This window comes from Chenopodium album, chromosome 4 (assembly GCF_948465745.1).
Source record: "Chenopodium album chromosome 4, dcCheAlbu1.1, whole genome shotgun sequence".
Classification (NCBI taxonomy): domain Eukaryota; kingdom Viridiplantae; phylum Streptophyta; class Magnoliopsida; order Caryophyllales; family Amaranthaceae; genus Chenopodium; species Chenopodium album.
In genome coordinates this window covers 44,827,204-44,847,273 of record NC_137837.1, presented here as the reverse complement: position 1 = coordinate 44,847,273, position 20,070 = coordinate 44,827,204, and the positions used below count along the sequence as shown (strand labels likewise).

The 20,070-nt window shown below is 36.7% G+C and overlaps 1 protein-coding gene and 1 pseudogene across 4 annotated transcripts; both read right to left on the bottom strand.

Annotated features, from left to right (window-relative positions):
- Positions 1-5,415: 5,415 nt before the first annotated feature.
- On the bottom strand, positions 5,416-11,171 carry LOC145629114 (cold-responsive protein kinase 1-like). Of its 4 annotated transcripts, none has more exons than XM_081681623.1 (7): positions 11,025-11,171; positions 9,243-9,387; positions 8,829-8,944; positions 8,496-8,706; positions 8,058-8,295; positions 6,923-7,073; positions 5,416-6,047 (listed from the first exon to the last, which is right to left on the bottom strand). In XM_081681623.1, the coding sequence occupies exons 2-7, from the start codon at positions 9,316-9,318 to the stop codon at positions 5,655-5,657; spliced, it is 1,185 nt and encodes a 394-aa protein (XP_081537749.1). In that variant the 5' UTR covers positions 9,319-9,387; positions 11,025-11,171; the 3' UTR covers positions 5,416-5,654. The 4 variants fall into 4 exon arrangements, with proteins under 4 accessions (XP_081537749.1, XP_081537751.1, XP_081537748.1 ...); XM_081681625.1 differs by having other exon boundaries at positions 8,829-8,935; positions 10,785-11,132; XM_081681622.1 differs by having other exon boundaries at positions 10,785-11,131.
- Positions 11,172-17,229: 6,058 nt separating this feature from the next.
- LOC145629777 (small nucleolar RNA R71) lies at positions 17,230-17,328 on the bottom strand (annotated as a pseudogene).
- Positions 17,329-20,070: the final 2,742 nt, after the last annotated feature.

Below are 20,070 nucleotides of genomic sequence, written 5' to 3'. Positions count from 1 at the left end.
GCTTCATCACTTCTTGGATCAAATTTATCCAAGCTATTCTTACCATTATTATGCACATAACACTTACAACCAAAGGTTCTGAAGTATGCTATGTTTGGTTTCCTTCCTCTAAGAAGTTCGTATGGAGTCTTCTTCATTTGAGGCCTTAACATCAACCTATTTAACATGTGACAAGCTGTATTTACAGCTTCTGCCCAAAAAGACTTGGGGAGACAACTCTCAATGAGCATTGTTCTTGCCATTTCTTCCAAAGTCCTGTTCTTCCTCTCAACTACTCCATTTTGTTGAGGAGTTCTTGGGGCAGAGAAATTGTGAGAAACTCCATGTTCCCTGCAGAACTCTATGAAGCTAGAGTTATCAAACTCTGATCCATGATCAGATCTTATGGCACCCAGTTGATGATTGATCTTGTTCTGAACCTGCTTTACTAATACAATAAACTCATCAAAAGTTTCATCTTTAGAAGACAGAAATAGAGTCCATGTGTATCTGGAATAATCATCAACAATGACACACACATATCTAGAACCATTTCTACTTTGGACTCTCATGGGTCCACATAAATCAATATGAATAAGTTCTAGAGGTCTGCTGGTACTGATAGTTTTCTTTGGCTTAAAAAAGGATTTGACCTGTTTCCCTTTAGCACATTCTTCACAAACTCTATCTGCTTCAAACTTGATGTTAGGCAGGCCTATCACCAATTCTTGAGACCTGAGTTTGTTAAGAAGTCTAAAGCTGACATGTCCCATCCTTTTATGCCAAAGCCACTGGTCCCTATCAGAAACAGCACTCAAACAGATGGACTTGTTCTCAGGGATTTGGTTTAAATAAGTAATGTAAACGTTTTCATGTCTGAATCCCTGGCAGACAAGTTCATTTGTTTGCAAATTCACTATGTGACAAAGGTTGTCTTTGAACTCAACTTTATTACCTTTATCACATAATTGTGAAATACTCAAGAGATTATGTTGTAAACCATCAACATAATATACATCACTAATAGCATGGGAAAGTGACTTACCAACCTTACCAATTCCAAGAATGGTACCTTTGCTGTTATCACCAAAAGTCACCTTTCCCCCTTCATGAGCTGTAAGTGAGAGAAACTGTTTCCTATCCCCTGACATGTGTCTTGAGCAGCCACTGTCCAAATACCAGTAGGTATTGTCTCTCACTTCAGCCTGCACAGGAAAAATTTAAACATTAGCTTTAGGAACCCAAATCTTTTTGGGTCCCTTTCCAACAACAGATTCAAGCACGTCTTTTCTAACCCAAATCTGTTTAACATTTTTCTCATTTTTATCCAATCTACTTTTCCTGTCTTTACACTCATATTTCTTATGGCCATTCTTGCCACAATGATAGCACACATGCATGTCTTTTGCTAAGACATACTTACCTTTCTTATACTTCTGTAACCATGTAGTATCTCTGGGAGACCAGTTCCTCCTGTTCCCCTTCCCAGTATAACCAAGTCCCCTTCTACCACTGTTTCCAGCAGTTAAGGTTAACTGGTTCAATGAGTTCTGGGATTGGAGGACTTTATCCATTCTCTTCTTAAATTCTATGAACTCTCTATCCTTTAAATTCATTTTCTCATGCAGGGATAAATTCTGGTCAACAACTATCTCAAAGTCAAGCTTAGCTCTTTCAAGCTCAGCTTGCAATTTTGAAATACTTGAATCATGCAAAACTACAGGATCACATGAATTAGTCTTTCTAAGCTGGGCTAACTCAACCTGCAAGCTACAAATTTTAGCTTCACATTCATCATGCATATTACTAGAAACAGTTTCAGAACCAGTACTTTTGCTGTCCTTAACTAGGACATATGCTTTATATAGTTTCTCTACATCATCAACTAACAAGTTGAATCCTTCTAACAGTTTAGACCTATTCAGAGCACTTGCCCTAGATTTTATACTATCAAGGTCGTACAAGTCATCATCACTATAATCAAGCACGTTAATGACACAACTTGTAAACTGTTTCTCACATTCATCATCACTGTCATCACATAAACCCATATCAGATTTTATTCTCTGAATTTCAAGTTTGCTTTGATCTAAAGCAATCTCTAGTTCAGCTACTTCCTGCTTCAAGTTAGCACAGACACTTTCCAACAAATCACAACTTGAATTAGCAATATCATATTCTTTAGACTTTTCTTTAAACTTTCTCTTAAAATCATGATAAGCAATTCCAAGTTCTAAACATTGATCTAAAGCACTACTAGCACATTCCATCAAGTTTTCTCTATCATAAAAGAGCATATCCTTTTTGATCTGATCAATGTTTACCTGATGTTGATCCAAGGGGTGCTTCTTTGCCATGAGGCAGTGGACATCTGAGCTGGTTCCTCTGCTGTACCTGGTATCTTCTTCTGAACTTTGATTTAGTATTGCTGTCATACATACATCTGACTGACTTGAATCATCTCCCTCTTCATCACTGTCTGTATCTCCCCAGACAGCAGCAACCATGGCCTTTTTGTAGGCCATCTTGTCTGCTTCCTTGGACTGGTTGTCCTTCCATTGAGGACAATTCTTCACAAGGTGTCCCTTCTCACCACACTTAAAGCATCCTGTTGCAGAGAAATTGTTAGATTTTTTATTTGATGCATTATTAAACTTACCCTTGATGAATTTTCCCTTCTGGTTTCTGAAACTTCTTTCAAACCTTCTAGCCATCATTCCTATTTCATCATCCTCATCTTCGACTGTTCCCTTTAGTGCAATTCCTTTTGCTGGTACCTTCTCTGACTTAGATCCAACCAGCATTTCATGGGTCATGAGGGAACCTATCAGCTGTTCAACTGATAGAATTGAAAGATCCTTTGCCTCATAAATGGCTGTAACCTTGGGAGTCCATTCACCTGTCAAACTTCTCAAAATCTTTCTAACAAGATCTTCATCAGTAAAGCTTTTACCAAGAGATTTTAAATCATTTACAATAGTCATGAATCTACCAAAACAAGTATTAATATCTTCATCCTTAAACATATTAAAAGATTCATATTTTGACATAAGTAAATCAATTTTAGACCTTTTTACCTCACTGGTACCCTCAAAGGCAAGTTCAAGGGTATCCCAGATCTCCTTGGCAGTGGTGCATGCTGAGATCCTGTTTGTCTCATTCTCAGCAATGGCCTGTTGCAGTATTGACATAGCCTTAGCATTTTTCTCCAGCTTTTTGTAATCAGTGGAGATGTATTCATCTTCAGTCTTTGGGACTAGCTTCCCTTCTGGATCAGACTTCTCAATGGTCAAGGGACCATTCTTAACAACCAACCAGCATTCATAATCAATGCCAATGATGATATTCTTGATTCTGTTCTTCCACCATGCATAGTTCTTCCCATTGAACTTTGGTGTCTTGTTGTCATATCCCATAGCATTCATTTCCTGAGTACTCATGATCTACTTCTCTAGGTGTTACCCTTACAAGAAGCCGAGGCTCTGATACCAATTGAAAGTGCAGCTGGTACTCAAGAAGGGGGGGGTTGAATTGAGTACAGGGCAGTGTTAAGAATTATTGGATTTTCTTCTCTATTTATGTAGGGGGACCAGGTGATGAACTGGTCCTGCAGCGGAAACAGAAAATTCAATAAATAATCAACACAAAGATTTAACGAGGTTCAGCTCAACTCTGAGCCTACGTCCTCCACTACCCTAATTACTTTTATTAATCAACTCTGAAAAACAAAAGCAATTACAAATGATCACACTCGTGATCCCCACACCTAACTCTAGGTGTCACTTCGCACTTGAACTCACAAGCACTTGCACTCACACTCGTAAATGCTACCCAATCACTAACCTCTTAGTGATTCAATACAAACCCTTTGTTTCCCTCTAAATGCTTCCTACTCAAAGCTTACAAGAGATAATTACAAAACAATCCTTACTGTGTGCATAAATAGTTTGTAAGAGATGAACTAACTATTTCCCTTAGAGTGTATTTCGAGCTTTCAAAGATAGAGAAGTTTTTCAGAAAAGCTCACTCGAAATTCTGATCGAGTTTATGCTTTTATAAGGTTGGGAGATGAATTCTTTCGTGATCTTTTCAGATCATAACTTAGGTAAATAGAATATCTTTTATTTTGTAAATAAGAGATATTCTAAGATATTATTCTACTTTCCATAAATGGGTAGAATAATATATTCTAAGTTATATGCGAAATAATTCATCTCCAACTCTGCATAAACTGAATCAATTAGTTTAGTAAATATTCTCTAAGGATAGGAAATATATATTCCAGAAAATATTTACTGAACTAATGTCCAGGTTCATGAAACAAGCTACGAAGCAGCTGTTTCCCAACCTGTTAGTGTCCTAGAGATCAGGTCAACTTTTCCTGATCTCTACAACACTAAATATTCTAAGTAAGGGATACAGATAGCTCACGTACAAACATCCATGCACACTTAACATTATAAAGACTACAAAGATCAACTATCCTAATCTGAGAGACTTCATAATCTTCAAGTCTTGACGGCCTTCCTTGATAGAACATTCTGATACAGATTTCTTGAATGCTTTGATTCAAAAGAACTTCATATTGCCTCAAGTACTTGGGATAGCTGTTCCTGTTCAAAATGTCAGTTGATATAATATAAAACCAACAAGAACCAGCTAGTCAGCTGTTTGTCATCACTCAAAACCTTAAGTGACTCAACACTTGCACATTCAATTTGACCTTCAAGCTAGCTTTCACTGCACTCACCCAGTTAGAAAATTTCTCTCAAACCCTCACTCCTCCAATTCTTCCATTGAAGCTTTTGGTGAAAGAATTTGCTCCTCCATGAATTTTTCAATTTTTGGGTTCACATTTGCGTCCTCAATTATTTCTCTATTATCACTCTTCTTTTTATTCTTCTTCATATTCTTGTGTTTTTGTGTATATTTTTGTCTGTTTTGCACAATTTTCGAGGGGAAGATTGTGTATGTGTGCCCATTGCCATGATTGCCAAGCTTGTTCAGAGGAAACGCACACTTTCTCTCTTACATATCAATAGTTGCTTTTAGAACAAAGAAGAAAGAGTATATGAGAAAATGTGAAAAAAAAAAAAAAAAAAATATACTAAATATTAATCTCCTTATATAACTCTAACTTAAGTTAGGCGTGAAATTTCTCTTCAAAATGGGGTAATCAACAGCTAGCACAACTAATAACGTTGGGTTTACGTCATAATGTACAGTTGAATAAACACCTTAAATTGGAGGGCACATCCTATAATTTTGAAAACACGTGGGCACATATAAGAAACTCAACAACCAACGAGGGTATAGCTTAGAAAAACCCAAAATTCAATTTGAAACTTGCATTGGCGGGAGGAAAAAATGCGAAAAAGTCAGAGAAGATAGTTTGAAGTAAAATCCAAGGTAATAATTTCTACCAAAAAATGAAAAAACAAAAAAGACACTTCTTTGGCTACATAATATTCGAAATTTTTTTAATTTTTCACATCTTAGTTGCAACTTTTTGGCTATACAAGATCTCCCTGAGCATTAAACATGTATATTACTTTTCATTATCAGTTTATTAAAAAAAATGAACTAATCTTATCTATGTGCACCTGTTTGAATTCCGATACTTTCAAATTACAGTACATTGACATGGGATTCTCAGAAATATTCAATCCAGAATTTTACAGACTTCTTTCTTTAACTGCTGTGAATGTCAATGTGGCACTAGTTGAAGCTCCAGATGAAAAGGTTGAATTGTTCATGCTGTCTGAGCTGGAGTATAAATCTTTGTCAACAGACGTAGTTCTGGTATCAGCGTTGTCGTGGGTGTTCCGGATTGTAACTTCAGAAAGATCAGAGAGCAATCCTGGTGCTGTTATCTTCATTTCATCGATGCACTTTTCACCTGTCAGCATTTTCACCACAGAGGACATGGCTGGTCGAAGCTTGGGAGCATCTTGGGTGCAAAGCAGGCCTATCTTAAGGAACCTGCAAGCCTCCTCTACATCATAGTGCCCTTCTAATGATATATCCACCAGTTCTACAAGCTCCCTTCGCTGATAGTATTCCCATATCTGTGACAAAACATGTGATTATTAATAGAAAGTGTCACAACACAGAATTCATAAATGATGCGGCTAGTTAATACAAATTGACTCCTATATCCATTGTCACTCTACTTGACTTTTCCCTTATATGCCCCCTTTAGAAGCAAGTCAATTACATTGAGATGCAGGTGCTGATCTTTTTCTCTAAGCTAGGTTAACAACCATATGCTCGTCAATCTGCCAATGCAGAGAAGTGGTAAAGACAGACTTTTTGGGTGCTAAGATCCAAAGTCGAGAGGGAAACAGCCCAGATTGTACGCTAAGGTCATGGCAGTGGGAATTGGGAAAGTTGGACCAATCACCAATTGTCACTATTGAACACAGCTCCATTACAAACACATAGATTCCTTGCCACCCCATCAACCCATGAAATGAAAAGCAGAGGAACTACAAGATAAAGTAAGAGATCTACTTGTTTTAATCCAAAGTGAATTAAAGCTGAAATTGAGCAGTTGTGACTTTCAACATAATTAAGTGTGAACACAAAAACATTATCTTCAGCCAGATATCAAAATATGAGTAATATATACGAGTATTCATACAACCATATTTCGTAAAAATTGTAAATAGAAAAAGATTTTTAGTCATTGAACTTCCATTCCAACAATGCATTGAACAGTTTCAATAGTCACCAAGATCCTACTCCTACCTAGTAATGCTCGTAAAGGTTCATGTTGACATTCTGTAGATCTCAGAATCAAATAATCTATCATAAGCTAGGCTAATTAACTAGCTTTTGAGAAGATATTAAACAAAGTGATCAAGACACATGAAATTATGAATAATCATTTCAACTATTATTCTTTCACAGAAGTTACATCTACTGTTGAATAAACTCTTACCCGCTCTAGAAGATATCTGTCTCCTTCTGGCATTCTCATGTTCGTGTTACATCTTCCACTGACAATTTCCACCAGGAGAACACCAAAACTATATATATCTGCTTTTCGAGTCAGTTGCCCCCTTACTGCATATTCTGGAGCCAGATAGCCTCTGGAGAAGAAGAAGAAAGAATCACAAAATGTAGAGGAGAGCTAAATAATACACATCTATAAAAGATATTATGGAGAATGTCATCATGGTATACTTTTTATAAACCAATTGATTGAATAAAATAAATATATAAAACTCTCGCTGCATGATTTAAGTACTGATACATGCAAAGATGACAGTTAATGAATGTGGTGTAGCAAGTCGAATTTTAAACCTACAGTTTCCTTAGTTGTTTGCTTGAATAAAAGTATAAGAAAATCTTGGGTGAGATTATCCGAAAACTAATTGGGAGACATTGTTTAATAAAACCTCCCAAAGAAGTAAGAACTCACCACTAAGATAGAAAATAAGGTCACCCTGGTCTGCTGGTCTCACAATAACTTCAGTCCCATTGCACAAGAGACTGTTTAAAAATAGAGTACACAACGTAGAAATCATGAAGAACTGATAAGTTTTGGGAGAGAAATAATATCGATAGGGATTCTTGAGAACATAGGGTCAACGTTGATGCTTGTTTCCACCTTTTTTCTTTATAAAGCAACTTAAACAATCTAGAAAACAAGAGCCAAATGGATAATAACCTAAACTACCTAGGAGTTTGTCTGATTTGGTGTATCTAAATGGAAGTTTATGTTCTTGTATTGTTAGAGATTCTTTGAAAGGAAAGAGCGCAGGACCAAAGTTCAGCAGCGATTTTTGATATGGTAATTCACTACTTCCTATATTACTTCAGTATTTATAGAGAAGTGAGCACTAAGAACAAAGATTTTAGCAGCACAGAACAACACCAAATCTGGCAGAACTGAGGGCAGAGGTATATTGATATATTTACCTGACCAGACCAAGCATTTGGCATAAAATAGGAACATATGATCGTTAACAATGTGTTAAAAATTGATTACCTAATTTGCTTCATATTATCCATTCTGAGTTCAAGGAATTTAATGAAGATTAAGATCAAACAAAGAATAAGTTCTCACTCACAATGTGCCAGCGACCCGTGTACTAACATGAGTGGCATTGGGTGGCATAAGCCTCGCAAGACCAAAATCTGAAATTTTGGGAGTGAGGTCTTTGTCGAGCAGGATATTGCTTGCCTTGATGTCTCTATGCACTATATGTGGACGTACTTCTTCGTGAAGAAAAGCAAGCCCACGAGCTATTCCTACGCAGATATTCCAACGTATTCTCCAAGTAAACTTAATGCTACAGTTTCCCCTGCCTATGATTACAAAGCTTAAGTTATTATCCTTGAGATACTTGCACACTTAAAATTAGTAACAGATGAAGAAATTTCCCCGTAAGTATATGCATAAAATCATTGCAAACACACCCTTCTAGAATCTGTCATTAGAAAAAGTACCTTATATGAATATGATGAGGGTACTAACTACTAATATGGACAAAATGTGTAAAAGTTACCTAGTAGAGTCTGTGCAAGGCTGTTGTTTTCTAGATAGTTGTAAACGAGTATTCTATGGCTCCCCTCCACACAACAGCCATACAACTTGACCAAGTTTTCATGCTGTATCTCTGAGATCACCTTTATCTCAGTCAAAAACTCACGAACCCCTTGCTGCGATTCAGCCGACAGAACTTTGATGGCAGCAACCTTTCCATGTTTAAGCTTTCCCTGCAAACAGAATATATATATTTTAAATTGATTTGACTTCAAAGATGTCGATTAAACAAATTCTCTCTGCGTTCATAAATATTATTTTGCTGATAATGTGATAGCATTATAAAAGTTGTCACCTTATACACAGACCCAAAACCACCTTCTCCAATTTTGTTGGTTATACAGAAGTCATCAGTAGCAACTTTAAGTTCTTTGTAGCTGTATAGCTTTACATTCTGAACTCCTGCAAATTCTGCCATTAAACAAATCAATCAGAAATCCTCAAACAAGAGAAAGTGAAACTAGTGCAGTTAATAATCTTGATAAGCATGGATTTCAATATGTTTCGAGTTTCGACTCACTGGACATAGACATCCTATATAATAGTATAATATTTGTAGACCCTCTACTATTTCATGAAACTTCTTTAAAATAGAAGTTGAATTGGAAGCACCTCAGGAACCTTACGTAAAAAACATATTACATATATATTGGGAAAAAGATATAAAATTTTAATAATTACATGCTATGACTAAATACTAAGCGTTTACCTTCAGCAGCAGCAGCAGCAGGAGTTCTTACAGCAGACTCTACTCTTTTACCAAACGAGCAAGGGAAACAAGGCATACTATGTAACCACAACGAAGATATTTTTCCTTATAACCAAAAGTTATTAATACAAAATTACCAAAACACCTGCAAAATAGAATTTTGCTCAAACATTAATTAAATACCACAAGCTGGAAAATAATAAATACTGCATATTATATACGTAGTATAACAGTACACATGAAAAATCAATAAATAATTCGATTACAATTCATTGCAAAGTTTAACTAGATTGCTATGCTAAAACTATGTTGTAACAAGGAGGCAATAATGAAATTAGTAGGTGTCCTTAAATGAATATTGTACATAGTTATCACTATGCCTGTATATAAGTTTTACCTATGTTTAAGCCATGTGTGACACTACGGTGAGATGGGTTATCAAGAAACATCAGTTCTTAGCAGATATTTGCGCTAACTGCACTAAACTGCACATAATACCTAGAAGAAGGGTCATTCAAATTACTGCCTTAAACCGTTAAATACATAGAACAGCGAGCAAGAGACAAGCGTAGACCAAAATTCCGAACTTTGAAAAATAAGAACCTTAAGTTTGGTGCACTTAATACCTAGAAAGAAAGCAATTCAAATTACTATTTAAGCACACTCAGACAATGAACAAGTCCTTATGAAAACCGAAATCATTAAAATTGAATCTAAGAACCTTACTTTTCTCAACTAAGTCAAGAAAACAAATTGGACTAACAAAATTTCTTCCGTTCTCAATCTTATACATTTTACACTTTTTTTTTCTTTTTTTTTGAAGGGTACATTTTACACATATTAATCATATTACTAACTACAGAAATTCATCATATTGCAAACTACACAAATCTATACATGTAATTTAGATGGCTCAAAATAATTTAAAGCTTTAAACCCCTCATAATAACAAGTAAGAATGTAATGAGATAGCTCAAAATAATTTAAACCCCTCAAAATATCTGCAAAACTTGAAGAATCTAGCTCTAAGTAATTTAAACCCCACAAAAATTCAGCAGAACTTGAAGAATCTAGCTCTAAATAATTTAAACCCCTCAAAAATTCTACACAACTTGAAGAATCTAGCTCTAAATAATGTAAACCCCTCAAAATTTCTGCACAACTTCAAGATTCTACATTTTAGTGCACCTTTTTTAATTCTAAAACAATCTCAAACAAAACAAAACTTTGACCAGAATTTCAACAGAACTTAAAACTCTTATATGAGTTACATATCGAACTATCATTTGAAGCCAACCAAACCCCATAAACAAAACTATTACATAGAAAACCAACACAATCCCAAAATTTAATATTCCACCCAATCCAATGTCAATCCATCATCAACCCATCATCTACATAAACCATCTTCGGATATCAACTAGTTAAGTTAGTTAAGTAATACCTGAGATCAAATCCCTTCTATATCATTGCCTTTCTAATCATAACTTTACACTCTACAAACTACACAAACATAAATGAAACCAAAATCATAGAACTTACTTTGAATGCTTGAATTGATTATGAAAGCTGTTCAATTTCTTTGCACAAAAAAAGGGAGAGGAAGAAAAGTCTTCAAAATGTTTCCGTACAAATTAAGGTGGTACAATTGTAAACTTGGGATTCATTAGCAGACCAAAGAAATGTTAACTAATTCAAAAAAAATTAAAAAAAAAACACGGCAAATGTGAAAAGAAAATAAAAAAATAAAAAGCAAAGTAATAATGGTCAACGGAGGAATGCCTGAAATTCAATGTCTGCTCATCAGAGTAGGAGAAAGTATGGAAGACAAGTGTGATTAATATTTTATGTTTCTTTTCAACAAATTGACCAGGCTGTTGACCAGCTAATACGGTGTGGATTTGTATTAAGTTGTTAGCCAGAATTTTTTTTTTTGTTTTTTTTTTTTTTTTGTCATTCATTGATTTATATAGTATCATTAGTTCAACTTACTTCCTGGTTCTCATGATATATACGTGTCTCATTCAACATATTGGCATTAAGTTAGAACTAGTTTTGTGTCCGTGCTATGCCCTGGTTGTTTATTGAATTATAAAATAAATTTTTAATCTTTATACGATTTGTCAAAAAAATATTATGATACAAAAAATAATTTATTAATTTTTAAGAATTATAATCTAATAATTTTTTTAATAAAATTATAATTGAATTTGTACATTTGAAATATTGGTATTTTATCGAAAATAAAACTAATTTTATTCTAAAATTTTATTCAAATAGAATTTTAAATTAACTTTTTTATTTATCTTATGAGGTCTATTTAAATCTATCCAACGTGGCGCGACACTTGGCAAAAAGTTAGAACGCCAAGTGTCGCAACCTTGTGACCTGGCTAAAAGTTTAGCTTCATATATTAAACTAATTTTATCCTATAATTCTATCCAAATAAAATTCTAAATAAACTTTTTTATTTATCTTATGAGCTCTATTTAAATCTATTCAACGTGGCGCGACACGTGGCAAAAAGTTAGAACGCCAAGTGTCGCAGCCTCGTGACCTGGCTAAAAGTCTAGCTTTATATATTAGTTATATGATGTTATTAAATGTTGAGAATCTTGGTGTTCACTTACCTTTTTTTTTTTTTAAACTTGTAAAGAATTTTTATTTTTATTTTTTTTTTTTTTTGGGAAGAAAGAATAATTTTTCTATACTTAATATCCTTTCCTTAATGTTTGCTACTAGTCAATCAAAATTTACTTTAGTTCAATAAAAGATTAAAGATATCAAATTGTTTATTTGCTTAAAGGATAACAAATAATAATGGGAAATTCTACATAATACCCCTGAGGTATGACTATTCCAGGTTGTGACCCTCCCTTTTAAAAGTTCCACGATATAACTTTAAGGTTCCTTAAGTGATTAAGTTGTACCCCTTTCGTTATCCTTCCGTTACATGTTGCCATTAGTGGGGCCCACTTTACACCTATTTAATTTTTTTCGCGATTTTCGTGCTTAAAAAATGTCCCATTAAAGGTTTTAGAGGTCATTTTAGGCCTAAAGGGATCAAATTGAGCTTGGATTTTGCAAAAAAAAAAAAAAAAAAAAAAAAAAAACGTAAAAGCCTCGTTTTGTGAATTTGAATTCTCATAGTCAAATCTAGAATTCATAAAACAGGGCTTTTACGTTACATTTTTGCAAAATCTGAGCTCAATTTGGATCGTTTAGGTGCTAAAATGACCCCTAAAACCTTTAATGAGACATTTTTTAGCACGAAAATCAAGAAAAAAAAATAAATAGGTGTAAAGTGGGCCCTACTAACGACAACATGTAACGGAGGGATAACAGCAGGGGTACAACTTAATCACTTTTGGGACCTTGAGGTTACAGCGTGGAAATTTTCAAAGGGAGGGGTATAACGTGGAATAGTCAATACCTCAGGGGTATGGTGTAGAATTTCCCACAGATAATTTAAGGATCGGTTATGTATGGATTTGATAATATTAATAGGATAATGCATGATTATTATAATCATGATTATGAAAAATCTTTGTAATCTTTTTTTATGTTGTATAATTTTTTTTACAAAAGATTTTACATACCCCAGGTTCACAGTGTATTTGGGTCCACTTTAGCCTAATTGGGTCTGGTCTCACTAGTAGAAAAAACGTCATTTGTAACTGACAAAAATGGGCTTTTCGTAACCAACTTCGTCCGTTACATATACCGGGGTTACAAATACTATTAGGCTTTTGTAACCAACACTGTTAGTTACAAAAAGTTGGGCAATTGTAACGGACTTTCTAAATGTTAGTTACAAATACCCCATTTTATAGCCTAATTTGTCAGTTTATTGTAACTAACATTTTGTTAGTTACAATTAAGCTGTTATTTGTAACTATCATTTTAATTGTCCGTTACAAATGCTTATTTTCGATATTAAAAAAAAATACCTAGCAAAAATGCTAGGTTGAGATGTCTTGTTGAACCTGAACCTAACCCCTACCCCCATGAACCAAACTGGCCACTCCTATTTCCCCAACCACCACCTACATACTCTACCACATTATCTCAAAAAAAAAAAAAGTAAAGTAAAATTACAATTGTATCAACAAATTAATTATAACCATATTGTATTAAAAATAAAAACAAGAGTAACTAGATCTATATTCTAACATAAATTAAAATTGAATCTAAAAACAAGAGTGACTACGCTGCCCCCAACGACCCACAAATCATACCACCCTAACTTGTACGGTCGTACCCCTTCCCCCCACCCACGACCGTTGCAAACACCACCAATACCCACCAAGCACCACCACCAACACGCAAAAAAGAAGATCCATCATATACAAATATATATAAAAAAAAAATTATACACAAATATTACGAAATTAAAACATAAAAAATTAAACAAAAAAATTCAAAAATTAACAGAAATTATATACAAAAAAAAAAAATCCAAAAATTAGAAAGGAATAAATAATTCATCTAAAACTTATAAATTAAAATTACAATAACATCAAAAAAAAATATTTACAATTAGAAATTTAAAATAAACAAACCTAGATCTAATGTCTAATATAAATCAAAATAAGACCTAACATCCAAAAACTTTGGTTGACAACGAAGGCATGCGTTGGATGGTGGACTATTAAGCGGTGTGTGCAAGCGCGATTGTTGACGGAGGATTGACGGTGAAGCTCCATTGTTGACGATTATAACTCATAGGTGGCGGTGTGTGCTTATGGATGCTAGTGGAGGAGTTGCTAAGACATTGGAAAGAGAAATGAAGGGGACAGAGAGATTCGAGAAGAGAGGGGAAAGAAGAGTGAAAGAGGAGGGCGGGTGCAGAGAACAGAGAAGAGAAAAAAAAAAAGAAAATGAGAAAGAAAGAGAAGGGAGGAGGAGAAAGAATAGAAATGAGAGAAAGAAGAGGGGGCGGCTATTTGAGTGGTAGTTAGGGTTAAGGGAGTAATGGGCTTGGGCTAAAAAATATCCTTCTTATTCGTAACCAACTATATATTGTTAGTTACAAAATAGATGTATTTGTAACCAACATTGTGCTGTCCGTTACAAATAGGATATATATGTAACCAACTTTATGTTGTCCGTTACCAATACTATCCTATTTGTAACAGACATAGCTAATGTTGGTTACAGAAATAGTATTTGTAACTAAAAAAACTTTGTTAGTTACAAATGAGGCGTTACAAATAGCATTTTTTCTACTAGTGTCTATAAATGATTCAATTAAAGCCCAAGGTCAAGGGCCAAAATATCCAATCCATGCCAAGTCAAGTCAAGGGCGTGGTCAGCCCACTTGGCCTCAAGCCCATTTCTCCTCATTATGTAAGGTATAAAAGCCTTCACTCCTCTTACATTGCATTCATTCACATAAGCCTCAAGCAATTAATTCTCTTGCATAACTTTCTCTCTCTACACATTGTACTGACTTCGGCATCGGAGGGGCCTTCCTCGGCACAACCCCCGAGGCCAGTTTACATGTGTTCGATGTGCAGGAAACCCTCGGCTCAGCATTACTTGGACCGAGCCAGTCTTCAACCACTACAAAGTACCTTCGGCAAGATCCCATTGTTTTCACCCGAAACAATTTGGCGTCGTCTTAGGAGGAGAGTTCATGGGTGGTGGGGGAACCCTCGGCATAACCCTGCCTTCAGTAGGTGATGAGTGTCATTTATGGCACTCATAGGGTAGTCTTTTAGGGTTATTTCTTTCCCCTTTTCATGCTTTCTTCTCTTATTTTTGGTCCTTTTTCCTTTAGTTTCTCTTTTTCCTCTTTTCTTTATGATTCTCGTGTTTTTATCGTGTTTTCCTTTATTTGGCTCTTTTTCCCTTTTATTTCCTTTCTTTGTTTACTTGTGTAGGTATTGTGAGAATCACTTTGGCAAAGGATTCAATTTGGGACCTTAATGATCAAGCAAGGAAGAAGCATTTGGCTAGAGAGGGCTTAGAGAGGCCTTGGAGAGGCCTCGGAGAGGTTTCCAAGGCAAATCCAGCAGGCCGCGGGCGCGGGTCATCTTGCCGCGGGCGCGGGCCTATGTTACTCAAAATTGCCAAAACTTGGCAGGAACTTGCCGCGGTTGCCCCGCGGGCTCTCCGCGGGCGCGGGTAAAATGGAGAGGCCGCTCCATTCAGAGAGACCGCGGCCCCCTGATCAGGCTTTGGGAGCAGGGGATTAGCCGCGGGCGCGGGTTTCACTGCCGCGGGCGCGGGTCTCTGTTGCCGCGGGCGCGGGGTCTGCCCAGATAGCCCGCGGAGGGTTCCGTACCCATTTCTCCGCGGGCGCGGGAGCTGCCGATTTCTTCTTTGCTTATAAATAGAATTGTATTTCCTTTTTGAAAGCAACTTTTTGATAATTTTCATTAGCTTAGTTTTAGAGAGAGAATCTAGAGAGAAGTTCTTGGATTTGGGTTTGTAACTCAACATTTGATCAATCAAGTTTGGATTTCTTCATTTTCAATCATCAATATTAGTGAGAATCTCTTCCTTCTTTCATCTTTTACTTACTTGCTATTTGATTTTTGCTTGTTGCTTGTTCTTCTTTGGATTCGAATTTGATATTGTTGATTATTCTTGATTTCTCTTAGATTTTGATATAGAAATGAAGATTAAAGCACTTTCTAGTTATTTGTTCTTGAATTTCACCATGATTAGTGAGTAGATTAGTTGCTAGGGAAAGGGGGAAGCATGTTTGATTAATGAAATTGCTAGTTTATGCTCTTTGATTGATTGATTTCTTGCAATTAAATTGGTTGACATAGTTTTGCATGTGATTGATTAGACTAGGAGTGATCAACCTATAAGATTAATCTAGATTGCATTGCAACTCTTAATGACATGAACAATTGAATTGAAAGTTGCTCTAATTGATTGGGTTTGCTTGTGATTCTTCTTGATTTGCCTTTCATAGTGACACCTAGATTGGCCTATAGGAGATAGCATTTGAACTCTCTTGATTGCTACTATTGTTTGTCCATTGCAATACTTGAATTAATTGATTGAGCTCTAAACTAGCATTATCATTGAACTCGCATGTGGAACCCATATCCCTAGTGTTTAGACCTTTGTTTTACTTGATTAGACTTGCTTTATTTTACCATAGTGCCAACCATAATATCAACTCCATCTTCGAGGTAGCTTGACTTAGACTCTAGTTTTCATCATTGCATTCCCTAGGGATCGACCCTTAACTTGCCCTATATTCATATAAGGTTGGTTAGGTGTTTACAAATTTTGTTTGACTTGGGGGAAGGGTAGATAACGACCTAGTTTTTTCGTTGTCAAAATGGCGCCGTTGCCGGGGATTGCTATTGGTGCTTAGCTTTTGTTGTTGAGTCTACTTCATTTTAATTGAAAATAAAAAAAAATACAAAAAGATTTTGTTTCTTTAGGCTACACTTGTAGCCGTGCTACTAATATTTTCTTTGAAGTTTTGCATGCATAGAGCTCGTGATCGATCCATTGTGCCTTTTGACCCGGAAATTGAGAGGACTCTCTCAAGAAGAAGAATAGCTAATCGATTCTCCTTGGGGTATAGTTCTTCAAGTGAAGAAGAGATTGAAGAAGAGCAAGACATGGGAGAAAATCCGAGAGTGGCCTTGAAGGAGCTAGGAATACCCGGTTCTTATAGGTTTGAGAGCGGCATAGCTCCGCCTACAACATCGGCAAATGATTTCGAGATTCGGCCGGCCATGATCACCTTAATTGAGAGGAGGCAATATAGTGGGGCTAAGAATGAGAGCCCGTTGAACCATCTTAAAGAATTTGAAAAATATTGCAACACCATCAAAGTCAACGGAGTTTCTCAAGAGTTCATACGCCTCAAGTTGTTCCCCTTCTCTCTCATAGGAAGATCCTTAGAGTGGCTAGATAAAGAGGTGAAGCCCAATTCCTTGAGAACATGGGATGATGTTACAAAGGCCTTCTTGTCCCGTTTTTACCCTCAAAAGAAGACGGCGGAGGCAAGAGCCTTGATTCAAGGGTTCAAGCAAAGGCCAAATGAAAGCCTTTACGAAGCATGGGAGAGATACAAAGAGTATCAAAGGGAGTGCCCTCACCACGGAATCCCAACATACCAAGTGGTCCAAATCTTCTATGGCGGTTTAAGTCCCCAAGGCAAGTCATGCCTTGATGGGGGGGTCGGGGGTCCTATCATGAACAAGACCGAAGAAGAAGTGGTGGACATCATTGAGGACGTGGTGACGTACTATAGAGATTGGCAAGATGGGGAGAGAGACTCTTCAAGCAAGCAATCTTCTTTGTACTCGGTAGACCATCTAAATGCGATCAACAACCTTTCCTCCCAAATGACAAACTTGGGAAAGGAGATGACCGCAATCAAAGCCAAGTTGGAGAGCACTTCTACTTCATCCCAAGCTTCGAATCTTCCCTCCCAATTTAAGGGGAGAGGTACTCCTTCTAACTCTCAACCCCCTCCCTCTTCACATAATATGCCTATGGGTTGTTTGTTTTGTGATGCATGTGGATCGTATGATCATGACTCTAGTAATTGTCCTAATGAATGTGTTGATGAGTTTGATAACAATAGAGTGAGCATGTGAATTATGTGTCAAATAATAATGCTCAAAGGTTTGATAATCAAAGAGGTCAATGGAATAGGAATTACCAAAACCAAGGCAATTTTGACAACTATAATCAAGGTGGTGGTTATAGAAACCAAGGGAACCAAGGTTCTCGTGGTAGCTATAATAACCAAGGTTATAGTGGCCAAAATCAAAGCCAAAATTATGGTAATCAAAACCAAGGTTATGGAAATCACAACCAAGGTAGTGGTAACCATAATCAAGGTGGTGGTAACCATAATCAAGGTTATGGAAAAAATCAAAATAGGGGTACTTGGAACAACCAAGGGAAGGGCAATTTTCAAAATAATGCTCAAAGAGGTCCCCCACCCGGATTTGTTCCAAGGAATCAAGGAGAAAATTCCTATTCCCAACCTTCTTCACCTAGGACCAATTTGGAAGAAATAATTGAGAATCAAACCAAGTTGTTGAACACATACATGGCCGTTAGTGATAAGAAGTTCAATGAAATGATGACCCACAATAAAATGCTTGAAAATCAAATTTCTCAACTTGCTAATGCTTTGAAAGATCATGCAAGCCCTTCTTCTTTACCTTCCCAAGGTCTTGATCCCAAGAAACACGTGAATGCTATTGTTACTAAGAGTGGTAAGGTTCTTGAGGAGAGATTGCCTAGGAAGGGTGAGGATAAGGAGATTCCTAAGAAAGCCTTGGTTGAGAATGAGGGGGATAGGGCATCATTGGATGAGGTTGTGGTTGAGACACCTAGAGAGGTGAGAGTAGAGAAAGAAATTGTGAAACCCAAGCTCCCTTACCCACAAAAATTCATGAGACACAAATTGGATGAGCAATTTGGGAGATTCATTGATATGCTAAAACAACTTCATCTTTCTCTACCTTTTACCGATGTGATCAACCAAATGCCAAATTATGCCAAATTCCTCAAGGACATTTTGAGTGGGAAAAGGACTTGTGAGGTTGTGGAAACTATCAATTTGACCGAAAATTATAGTGCTATCATCATGAACAAAATGCCACCCAAATTAAAAGACCCCGGAAACTTCTCCATCCCTTGTGTCATTAACAAGATGCAAATTGATAATGCCTTATGTGACTTGGGAGCTAGTGTTAGCATAATGCCATATTCGGTTTATCAAAGGCTTGAACTAGGGGAACTCTTACCTTCTAACATTACCTTGCAATTAGCCGATAGGTCAATCAAGTTTCCAAAAGGTAAGGTAGAAGATGTTCCATTGAGGGTTGGGAAGTTTGTGTTCCCGGTGGATTTTATTGTGCTTGAAATGGATGAAGATGCTACCATTCCAATCATTTTAGGTAGACCCTTTCTTGCTACCTCGGGTGCTATGATTGATGTGAGGAGTGCAAAGATTTCCCTTAAGGTAGGAGATGAGGTCATTGAATTTGATTTGAATGAAAGCATGAAATATCCATCTTCTTCTCTAGAAAATTGCATGATGATTGATTCACTTGATCATGTTGTGTCTTCCATGCATGAGAACTTGCTCACCTCTAATGATGCTCTTGAGAATGTTTTGTTGAACAAGGACAAAGTAGGTACACCATGCAAGAAAGTGGCATTCTATGAAGAATTGCTTAATGGAAGCATGGAAGAAGTGGATGAGCAAATGTGCTTGAAAATCTCAAGCCAAGAGGCTATGCAAGCGGCCACATCAAAGGAAGGTAATGGTGCGCCTATGGTAGAGCTCAAACCTCTACCATCACACCTTAGGTATGAGTTCTTGGGCCCTCATTCCACTTATCCCGTGATAGTTAGTGCATCCTTGAGCGTGAGCCAAGCTCAAGCGTTATGTGGTGTTTTGAGAAAGCACCAAGGTGCTTTGGGGTACACAATTGATGATCTTAAAGGGATAAGCCCCGCCTTATGCCAACACCATATAACACTTGAGGAAGGCGCCCTTCCTTCTATCGAACAACAAAGAAAACTACATCCCCAAATGGGAGAGGTAGTTAAGAAGGAGATCACCAAGCTATTGAATGCGGGAATCATATTCCCCATCTCTAGCTCAAGGTGGGTCTCCCCCGTGCATGTCGTTCCAAAGAAGGGGGGCATGACCGTGGTTGAGAATAAGAAGGGTGAGCTCATTCCAACTAGGACGGTCACGGTTTGGCGGATGTGTATAGACTATAGACATCTAAACACATCCACCAAGAAGGATCACTTCCCTCTTCCATTTATTGATCAAATCATTGAAAGACTAACAAGGCACAAGTTCTATTGTTTC